The 11,640-nt window shown below is 39.0% G+C and overlaps 1 protein-coding gene across 2 annotated transcripts in view; it reads left to right on the top strand.

Moving 5' to 3' along the window:
• Positions 1-727: 727 nt before the first annotated feature.
• The window catches only part of erlin2 (ER lipid raft associated 2), a 29,975-nt gene continuing 19,062 nt past the window's right edge, over positions 728-11,640 (top strand). Inside the window, exons 1-7 of one of the 2 annotated variants that reach the window (XM_028033058.1) lie at positions 728-879; positions 3,592-3,700; positions 4,246-4,327; positions 9,861-9,907; positions 10,103-10,164; positions 10,250-10,375; positions 11,371-11,444. In XM_028033058.1, coding sequence (XP_027888859.1) covers positions 3,594-3,700; positions 4,246-4,327; positions 9,861-9,907; positions 10,103-10,164; positions 10,250-10,375; positions 11,371-11,444 — 498 coding nt within the window. In that variant the 5' untranslated portion in view covers positions 728-879; positions 3,592-3,593. Of the gene's footprint in view, positions 880-907; positions 997-3,591; positions 3,701-4,245; positions 4,328-9,860; positions 9,908-10,102; positions 10,165-10,249; positions 10,376-11,370; positions 11,445-11,640 lie in introns of those variants that run through there. The other variant, XM_028033059.1, reaches the window with a different exon arrangement.

The following is an 11,640-nucleotide window of genomic DNA, read 5'->3' as shown; positions in this document are numbered from 1 at the left end:
CCTGCTCACAATAATAATAATAATAATACATAAAACTTATGACAACAGTGCACTGAAGAGTAAGATCATGATTATAAAAATAAGTGGGATCAGAAATTTCCTGATTCCTCCTTTTCTGGGACTGTTCCTAAAGGGCCAGTTTTATGTAAAATTGACCTTTCTGAGCTTTTCATTGTCCCCCACTCAGGTCCTTCAGACTAGCCAGCAGCCGTTAGCAAATACTGCTAATGTTTGCTAATCTGCAGATCTGCTGCATCTGCTGAGCTTATTATATGAGCCACTTGTCAGTGCAACGCTGGTAAAAACACTGTTAAAGGATGAATAGAGGAGCCATGTTGTGATGACGTCCTTCAGAAAGAGCAGGAGAAATTTACCCTGTTCTAACATACATTAGCTATTGTTAATATTGAGTTTTACATTGAAAAACCCTTATTTGAAAAAAGTGTTTCTTCTGCATGTGTTTGTTATTTACATATTACATGTTATTTATTTGTATCCTCCTTTCCCCACTTTGGTCTTCAAATTACCAGAATTTGCACATAACTATGTTTTTGTAAGTTTGATGCACCATTTTTAAACATCGCATTAGATGTTATGATCATAACAAGTATCTTTTTCACCAGATCCTCTTTTTATTTCTATTTGAGTAACTTTTTTACTTTTACTTGAGTACAGTTTTTTTTTTTACTCTACCATCTCTGCATTCAGGCTCAGTACGAACGGATGTGAACTTCAGACAGAAACAGGATGTCATTGGAGACTTTCCAGCAGGGGGCGCAAAGGCAACACTGCACATCCTGAGAGGTTTAGTGAAACAGAACAGAAGAAGGCACTTCCTGTATGTTATCCGCTGTGCCGTGTTTTCACATAAAATTACAGGTAAGACGAATTAACGAACCTGCGGCTCTCCGCGGACTTCTTCATTATGACTGAGACTTTTTTCATTTTAGCGAAACGTGCTGGAATTGCGTTGGTTTCTTAAAATATAGCCAGAAGGTAAAATAAAACGTGTCTTAATGTTGAGTTTGGCACCTTTTTATGTGCCATTTTACATCACATTTGTGAGCGTAACATCTGAACAGGTGTGTCGCCAATTAACGAGCCCTTTATGCTGCTGACTCTAGTAGCAGGGAAAGCTAATATCCTGAGTCCAGTTTAAAACTGTGACATTTTCATTCATTTATCTTACGAATCCTAAACAGGTGACCGCATGTTCACATTCGGCCTCTAATCTAAACTTTTACAGTCAGACTGACCTTTCGGCTCACAAAAGTTACCTTTTGGTGTGACTTTTGATGCGGTGTAAAACTTTTCAGTCTAAACTCCTGATTTAAAGCTGTACTCCAAAACAAACGTAACCAGCTCGTTTCAAGAGCCAAGTCCCACCACAAACAACCTAAACAACTTCTGCTTTTGTTTTGTTAAACCTGCAGTTAGGACAGCGCAGGTTGCTCTAAAACATCTGCTACAATAAAGACCTTATACTGCCATAAGCTGCACCAGATTGCATCTGCAAATCCTTACTAACCAAAGCTGACGTCGCTCATCAGCCACCCTCTGCTCATCAGCCACCCTCTGCTCAGCCCTGGTGAACACATTGTGTTTCTTTTGATCCCTCTTATTATTGTCGTGTTATTCGGACAGACTTGGGAAAAGTTTAATATTTCCAATGTAAGCAACCACAGAAAAAGATAGCAGAGATTCACAATTTAGCGGCTAATTTCTTCTTGTTGATAAAGTGTTGACCTCTTTGTAGCTGTTTCTTTAAAAAAAAAAAAAACTTGGGCTGGCCAATAAATCCTTAGCGGCAGACATCGACACGTGAGCAATATCGGTAGAAGAATACATCAGACAGAATGTTCAATTATTTCACCGGACTCTAAGCTAGAACCGCACAGCATTCTGGGGGATGTAGGCAGAGGACATGCTTTAGCCTCCCAACCTCTCGCGGCCAGCTAAGCAAGGTGGGTGGCAAGAACCTGCTGAGTAACTCGCACTGAGGCAATTACAGGTTTCACCACCTTGCCTCAGAACTGCTTAAAAGTAAAAAAAAAAAAAAAAAAACGGAAGTGAAGGAAGAAAATGATTGCAAGTCACTAATTTGGCAATGTTTCGATATCGACTGATATGAAAACAATATAATGTGATGTGTGTGTTTTTTTAAGCCATATCGTCCTGTCCTATTAAAAACCTGTTAAACCAGATCATTTTTTTCTCTGGTCTTTCTGCAGTCGTTGGCCATTTGTGATCCATATGAGAACAGCAGACACCACTAGTTTGTTGTTGCTGTTGTTTTAAAAATATCATGAAGTTAACATCTTAAACCTTTAAACACCCTACAGTAGCAGTTAGCAGGTGCAGCACCACTAAAGCTGTCATACGTTTGTGTATATTCTAGAATCTAGAGGACTTAAAACATTACGTTTTCTAATCTCACCGGTTTTCTAAAGGTAGTGTCAAATGTTAAAACCACAAAGTTTTAACTTGTGGCTGAAACCACAAGTTGTACACAAAGTTCAACTTGGCTGTACTTTGTTCAGCCTTCCTGCAACCTAAATGAACTACAGACATGTCTTCGTTTGTCGTAGAAAATGGCTTTTGAATTGCTTCTTGTTAGGGCAACTAATAAGAATTGATCGCTTGATCTATCAGTTATTCTGATGATAAATTGATAAAAAATGGTCAGATTCTGTAGATTTTTCATTTCAGCCTTTCTGTATATAATATAAATCAAAAGATGCAAATAAACAAATAATGCATTTGTTTATTAAATAAGAACACAATAAACACTTCCTAAAAGGCAACAAAATAGCTTTCCTTCAGTGGACAAAGGATGCATCTGCAGCTAAAAACAAATGAATGACCTCAGGATGTGAATATTTCAGCCCTTGTTGCTTGACTTAACATCATTGCCGTGTAAATCTGATCTCTTGGTTATTTTGTTTATTAATCAATAACAATTGAATAGCAAAAGGTGCTTAATATGTTTTTCTTTCTTTCTTTTTTTTTTTTTTACAAAACAGTTCGGTAGAACGTATTTCCAGACCAAGTTTGTTTTTTTAATCTTAAGTGCAAAATGTACCTACTTTGTTTGTACAGTTTTGGCTAAAATACTGTCTGTCATTCTTTCAGTCTTTTTCTGAGTTTGTATGCTCCAGTCATCAATTAATCAATTATTAAATTAGTTGGCAATTATTTCAGTAATTGGTTTGTCGCGATTAATCTGAATGCAGAATGAATGCAGTGGCATTAAACACAATTAATTCTGCTTTTAAATGATTTGTCAAAACCAACAGTTGAATTAGTAAATGTAGCAGCCAGGAGGGGGCCCTAAACGGTCAGGAAATGTCCTCATGGCCTTACTGTGTCTTTGTCCAGAAAGGTTACGTTTCTGTTATTTTGTTCTCAATCCTCTCTAAGTGTGCGCTCGGGTTGGAGTCCCTGCTAATGCCCTGCAAAGCCCTAGCTGGCCGCTAGCTGGCTGTTTAAATGGGAAAGTTTCACCGTCACCTGCTGAAGGATTGAGGCCCATCTGCTTTTATTCACATGCTGTCTGTCACTGTGTGTTCGGGTGTGTGTGTGTGTGTGCAGGGATGGCTCAGTGGGGGGCCATCTTCTCCATAGTAGCTGCTCTCGGCGGAGCGGCGCTGTTGGCCTCTGTGCACAAAATCGATGAAGGACACACCGGAGTGTACTACAGGTGAGCCGAAAGGGTAACGTTTCGCTTTGCCCAGAGAAAGTTGAGAGCGGAGGGAGGAATCTGAACAGTGAGAGCCAATAATAAAGATTCCCCACATGCCAACTCTGCTTTGTTTATAGGGCAAATAATTATTACCACCTGCACTGACATGCCTGTAGCGTACTATAATGAATGAACCTCTTTATTTTTCCCTTGCTTCGGTGGACTGTTGATAGAAACTGACAATATCTTGTGATTCATATTAAAGTTGGCACACTTTGGTAACGTTTGCCTTGGAAGTCTCTCTTATCTCAGTTACAGTGAAGCTGCTTGATTAGGAACGGGACATTTTCTCCAGTCAGAGTTTAGATTCAGTGAGCAGCTGAATAGAATAGAATAGAAGTGCAGTGAAGCACTGCGTCACCTGCGAGTAGTTTTTCAGCTCCTGTCTCCAAAATGCGGGCAACCCTGAAAGTTATCAATGCTTTTCATCCATCTGTAAATATTTATTTATTTATTTTCTTACGTGAATATTGCTCTGAATCTGCCCTTCTTGTGAATCCCAGGGGAGGGGCTCTTCTCACTGCCACCAGTGGACCTGGTTTCCACCTTATGCTCCCGTTCATCACCACCTACAAGTCTGTACAGGTCAGTAAGACTAGAACGGGCATCTCAGAATCCTCTCTTTTTGTTTTTAAGATTAAAGTGGCATATATCAGTGTCATACAGGTCCTTGAGAAATGATATATGTGGATATGCTCTGAAACGTAAGCACCAAACATTTCATAAAACGCTCTAAACTCTAGAAACGTCTAGATGATAACAATAATTAAATATTATTTTATCTGTAAAATCACAGCAGTTTTCCTCTTTCGAGATGTTTAAGATTATTTCATTTTGAGAAGTTCTCATTGAATACAGACACGTTTTATTCATATTTTGAGAATTTAAGTTGGCAACCCGAACACACCCGAACAAATTGGGTAATCTGTTGATGACAATGACAAATAAATCTTATCTATCTTAACGGGTCGTTTTTATCAACACTATGTGTCCAACGCCTCGGCTCTGCAGGTTTTTATGAGTGCGCTTTAATCAGGTGGGAGCCCTGCTAAAAGTAGCCTTCTCATTGCAAGTTACAAAAATAGAACACAAGATGAGTTTTTTTTTTCATATATATGTAAAAAAATAAATTTGCCAGTGGAGCTATAAAATGTTTGGAAAGGTCTTGAAATAATTGGACTGGTATTTGAGGACACATGGCATATGTCAAAAATGACCTCAATACACGTTATACACGAAATAAGATACACGTTTACACTTATTTACAATGTTTTTACAACATTAAGTACAATTTTCCTCAACTCCAGATCATTATCTACTTAAAGGGAGAGGTTTTTAAAAATATATATCTTACCGCCACATAGTCCATTTTATAGCACAATCAAATAACTATTACCTTCAGTTGTTAGAAAAATGCTGTATGTATCAAAAACAATTTCAAAGAAATTTGACTCCTCATCACAGCCGTATCTGACGCCTTGAAATTGGCCTCTGTTTCTTTAAGAACCTCTTACACTTTCCCGACACAACAATGCTTCTCCATGCCGTCTGTCGATGCCATTTACAGCCGTTTTTACGAGCTCAGCAGACGTGCATTTCCAATAGGTGTTTACTAATTGCTGCTGCCGCTAGTCTGGAGGAGCTGAATGGGGGAGCGCTATTCTGTGAGACAGAGCTTTGGGGAAATAGGCGGTTCATTGTTTGAGGAACCGTTAAGGCAAACCTGAATGGTTGCCACGGGAGATTTAAGGATTTATCAAACATGCATGAACGAATCAAATCAACACTCCAGGAATGTTTTTGATGAGGGAATAACATTATAAAATGATATAAAACTCCCAAAAAAGTTTATTTTACATAAGACTCGTTACCCTCTTAAAGTATAATTGGAATGAAGACAAATTTATGTTGAATGTAGATATAAAAACGATGCCATTCTAGATTTTTCTTTTTGAATAAAAAGAGAGAAATACGGTTGAATTAAAACTTTTTTTTTTTTCTGAAGGATGCTTTTCATACAAAGCCTTTTTAACTCCAGCATTATTCTAATCAGTCATTTTCACTGCCATTAACATGTTTCTCATTATACCAGAGTTAAACGTTAATATGTAGAACAGAACATTTGAACACTGGGTGTATGAATCAAAGTAAAACTGAAAATCAGACCAATCAACAGGGGACTGCCAACTGAAAATTGGGACGTCTGCTGTCCAAGAAAAGCTTTCCACTTGGCCAAGGCCTTCTCGTTAAGTAGTGCGATGTCTCTGTCATGGATTTGGTCTGAAAGGGCTTCTGTTTCTCTGTCAGGAAGTGCAGTGGATGTGTGAGATGTGGAGCTTAGTCGTCAGCCATGAGCTATAAAGCACCTTCAGTAATTTTGTCTCTTGGGATCGTAGTTTATGGATGTATTTTTGATAATTACCAGGCGGTAAGGAACGGCTAACCACCAGGACTGGGCGTGTCTCCACTGGGGATTTTTTTTTTCTTTCGTATTTAATGTTTGTTCTTAGAATGAGTCACTTGTGCGAATAGTTTCTGAGACTTCGCCGCACAACTTTTATTGTTTTCTGTTACCCTGTTGTTATTGATATGTACTTGCACTGTTTCTTGACACGAGTTTCATAAAACTCGATAGTTGAAACAGACGTCAAGCAAGTCCGTTTCATTAACTGTTTTCACAGATACAGCAGCTTAAGACTGCTCTAAGTAAAAACCAAAATCTTGTTTCATCACAGATGAGATGCATTTAAGACCAACTGACTCTTGAAGTTATGACATAAAACAAGTTTTTATATCTGGTTGAAAAGCCAGTTAATTTGGTGATTTCAAATGTTCTAAGATATTCACTCTGGAAACTAGACAAACTACTAAAAACTTTGTTTGCCTTGAGAATTTTTCAACGGGGCTGTGGATTGTTACTCAACCTGATGACAAACACAGCACACCTATCAATACCAAATGAGAAATGTACTGCAGACTAGTTGAAGCACTGCCGTATTGTCTGAAGACATCCAGAGAAAGACATCAGTTTGCTGAGATTATGGCAAAAATATAAATAAAGGCAGATTAAAGAGCCATTTACTTCATTAAGATACATGGAACGTCTTAGTTTACAGCTTGTTGGCTTCTGTTGAATGTGTGGACAATTGCTTACTGTGTGGTGTCTTCTATCTTTGAATTTTTGTGTTTTTTATGATGTAAAGCTTTAAACTGCATTGTTGTTGACCGATTGATCTGCTCATTCGAGAACTTAGCGTTTGTCCAGATCTGTTTAGGTACCTGGCCAAATGTGAAAAGGTTTTCTGTTATGATCTTGGTCCCACTTATTTACCTATTTTGTTTCGTCACCCAGTGTTTTATCATGCAGCAAAGTAGAACACAAATCGTTGCCTCTTCATGTCTGGATTTGTTGGGAGAATTTTCTCTTGAAGAGAAGAGAATGTTTTGACTTCACCCACATTTGTGATTAACACATCTTCTCTGTTGCAAATCAGTCACACAAAGGTAATATTGTGATGCATCAATATTTAATTTTTGCATCACATGTGGTTGCTATCACCTTGACTTCGCTAGACAGACAAGTTTTCAGATGCTCCAATCAATTAGGAGGACGATTCATCAGATGAAACAACGTTGCATCAGTTGTCTGCTTTCCAACTTTGTTGTACGTGCAGAATTTCATTTTTGTTTGGATTATGTTCCTGGCCAACAGTAGCTTCGTTTCCATGACAAAACATTGTTTACATTCTGCTAATGTAATCTGTTGATTACGATGACAAATAAATCTTATCTTAATGTTGAAAAAACACAACTTGAAATGACTCATGACTGAGTTTGTTCATGTTTCAAGTCCTAAAAGCACATGCTGTGTCATCGTCCTCCTAACGCTTCCTGTCGTCGTCTTCGTCTTTTCTGCCAGCCATAACTTCCGATTGTTGATCACATGACCTGTGACACAAAAAGTGTTTCCATCGCATTTTTGTGAGATACACTACTTTTGACACAGCATAAAAACCACCTCATCCTAGCACACCAACTTTTTATCAAGACACGTGAGTTTTTCCGAAATTGTTGTTTCCATTAAGCAAATTCATTTTCGTTGTTTCAATTTGTGCAACTATATGGTCAATGGAATGAGATGCTTCTCCACTGCTTTTCTTACCATAGGGGCATTGCACAAATTGTTTCACATCACTAGGCATATAGGCTGCATTCACACCAGCCCTGCTTAGTCCACTTTAGTCAAAGGCTAGTTTGTTTGCCTAGAAAGTCTGTTTTGTTTGGGGAAAAGTGTGAATGCATAATCAAACTCTGACCCAGACCAATAAAGGATACTCTGGTCCATCTAAAAACTGAGGTCTCAGTTTGGTTGAGGTGAACTCTGGCGCTGTTCAAATGCAAATGTGAATGCCAAGTGAACCGGACACCGCTCTCAAGATCAGGAAGCAGATTGTACTGCAGTGCATTCTGGGTAAATACATCCAAAATATACACGAGACTCTAGTGCTAGTGGGAGAAATGGCTTGTGGTTTTTTACCAAAGAAAAGAAAAATCTACAGCCACTAAAATCTCACACCACTCGGCTTTTGGAGCAGGAAGAAGGAAGTTGTGCTCAGTGTCTTCTTCAGAGGTTTTTTTTTTTTTTGTCGTTGTCTTCAGTGGTACTTGGTGCAGCGCCACCACAGGTGACAAAGGGGCACAGGTTTTTCAAAGGGTTTGGTTGGTCTCACACAGTGCAGTGTGAAAATGTAACAAATGTTGCAATTGTGGTTCCCAATCGAACAGAGTCTACCAGACTACCAGGTGTTAAAATATCCATATATTCACACTCCTACTGACTGCTGAGGTTGAACAAGCCCCACCACACTGGCCACAGTACACTTCTCAGTAGCACACAGTGCTGGTGCTTTCTGGACACGCTCACTTCAGCACACTGGACCTTGTTGGCGCCAACTGGATGTGTCATGTCTAAGTTTTTGGTCCTTTAGAAAGATATTCTTTAGGGCTGCTTGCTTTACTTAGGCGCTAATCATTGCCAAAACAGGACGAAGATAAATTCAAGCACATCTGTACCAACTTAAAAGCAATCATTCTGCTTATCAGAATACCAAAGTGATTTCAGATGGACTCTTTCACAGCTTCATCTGTGCTTGTAATGTGATCGAGCTGAAATGAGGTAGGGGGATTTTGTGCCAACACAAAAACAAGCAAAAACTGCAAAGCTAGCAAAATGACTCATGTGTTGCTGCCAAACCTTTTGGCTGGAACTGTGAGTCTGCTGAAAGAAGCTTATTTTCCCAGACATGGGTAGAAAAAAATGATGCGTGTAAGAGGGACCGTAAACTAAACCTGTATTGAACTGTAATCTGCAGAGACCCAGACAGCAGAGCATCAGCTTTCTGTTGTTTCAGGAAGGAAATTTATGACCTTTCAGCTGTTGTCTCGCTCTCCTTTGTTTTATAGCAGTCTCAGAATCCAATTCAACAGGCTTTTGCTTTTAGTTCTGTTTGCTGATACTCAGGCTCTCACTAGTTTATTTTCTATGAATGTGTTGCAGAGTTGTTCTCTTTTTAGTAAACAGTAGTAGGCCTGTCACAATAACACATTTTTCTGGATGATAAATTGTCCCAGAAGTTACTGCAATAAACGATAATGTTGTTTTGAAATTATTTCCAAGTAATATAACAGGAATGGCATAAGAATGAAAAAAACATCTTTCAAAGACCAACAAACTTTAATGAACATTTAACACTGGAACTGGAAGACATTTTATGTTTCATTTTAATTGATCATATGATTAGTTTATCACTTCTTGCGACTGTAGCTCTGTGGGTAGAGTAGTTGTCTTGTGATCGGAAGGTTGTAGATTCGATTCCTGCCACATGTGCAAGGCACTTGATCTCAAATTGTCTACCGATCTGCGTATCGGTGTTTAAATGTGAGTTCGAATGGGTGAATGTGACTCCACTGTAGAGCACTTTGAGTGGTCAAAAAGATTGGAAAAGCGCTATATAAGTTCGGTCCATTTTCCATTTGACCTCAATAGCAGTAGAAAAATCAGATGGAGGACATGAGGAAATATAACAGAGTTTGTAACCATGTGATTTTTCACCTTCAGACGACACTGCAGACTGATGAGGTGAAGAACGTACCGTGTGGGACGAGGTGGGTTTTCTGTTCCCGTAAGCTACAGTAGATTTGCCGGTGTTAATAGTTTTGTGGGGGTGTCGTAATTGCACCCCCCTCCCCCACACACACTACACGCATACTTTTCACTCATACATCAACAATTTGCTATACAGTCATTAATTTTTTCAAGGAGTGTTTGGTGAAACCGCTTTGATGTGCGCTTTCTTCCAGTGGAGGAGTGATGATTTACTTTGACCGCATTGAAGTGGTGAACTACCTCATTCCATCAGCAGGTACTTAGTGATGCCATTGTTTTGGGTTCAGATGCACACCCAGAGTCCTCTGTTTGGGAAAACCCGCTCTTCTTTCTTTTTTCAGTGTACGACATAGTGAGAAACTTCACAGCAGACTATGACAAAGCTTTGATTTTCAACAAAGTGCATCACGAGCTCAACCAGTTTTGCAGCGTTCACTCACTGCAAGAAGTCTACATCGGCTTGTTTGGTGAGTAGAGCTATGCTACAGATTGAGTATATGTTAACCAAATATTGTAATTTGTGTTTTTTCATTTCTTATTCATATACATTTTACATTTGAAAGTGTTTTTTAACAGTGTGTATGGCTGACTAAGGTGAAAACCAGCGGTAGGCACTGTAAGCTAAAAGGTTAGTTGCGCTAACCCTAAGGCAGGGGAACCCAAAGTCGGTCTTGGAGGGCCAGCATCCTGCATGTTTTAGTTTTTTCCCTGGTTGTAGTACCAACCTTTTCAGCAAGTCAGTGTTCTTCTTAGGCCTCTAATGAGCCACCATTTGATCCAGGTGCGTTAAACCAGGGAGAGAACTAAAACATGCAGGATGCCGGCCCTCCAGGACCGAGTTTGGACATCCCTGCCCTAAGGCATTAATGATAAAAATGAGCTCCACTAACGCTAAAAAACAAACGTGGTATTTAACGGAAGCTAATGCTAAAATTGGACATGCTACCACGTTGAGAGTTTCTTGGGGAAAAAAAGATGATGTGACGAGAGGAAGCAGAACTGTTGCGTGAACAGTCTTTACCCACTTCAAAATAAGAGCATGAATATAAATGTCTAAGTACTTCAAGAACAGTCGACGGCCCAAACCTTCAACACAGACGTCGGACTTTATCCAACTGAAAGTTTACTAAACATGTACGTAAATTAGCGCCTGAGAATTCATCCCGAAATTTTAATTTAGGGGAAGCTTACAGTGCCAAACTTTCAAAGTTAGCAAAAACGCTGAAGTGGTAAACAAAACAATAGCCGCACTAGAAACATGTGACTATTTGGCATTTTGTACATTAAAAAACTTTTAATGCACCGCTCTAAAAGCAGAATCTCTCTCCTCAAGTTGTACTTTGTTTTGTTGTAACTGAGAAACCAGTGGTTTCGTTTGGGTGCAAATGGAGCCAAAATATAATATTACTTCTCCTAACTGAACAGAGCTCTGACTCTTTCTTTTTACTGCTTTTTCCAACAGACCAAATCGATGAAAATCTGAAGTTGACACTGCAAGAAGATCTAACATCTATGGCGCCTGGCCTTATAATCCAGGTACAGTAAGACCACTCATCAGTTTGGATGAATGCTCAGTTTTTGAGATCTACTTTCAGGCAGTGTTGTATAAAGTACTGAAATCTCAGAGTCAAGTAAAAGTATAAGTACCTCTCCAAAATATGACTTTGGTAAAAGTCCAAGTCACTGACTGAAATGTTACTTGAGTTAAAGTCTTAAAGTATCTGAAACTTCT

Source organism: Xiphophorus couchianus, chromosome 12 (assembly GCF_001444195.1).
Source record: "Xiphophorus couchianus chromosome 12, X_couchianus-1.0, whole genome shotgun sequence".
Classification (NCBI taxonomy): Eukaryota; Metazoa; Chordata; class Actinopteri; order Cyprinodontiformes; family Poeciliidae; genus Xiphophorus; species Xiphophorus couchianus.
The sequence above is the reverse complement of the archived record's forward strand: the minus strand, read 5'-3'. Positions and strand labels throughout refer to the sequence as shown.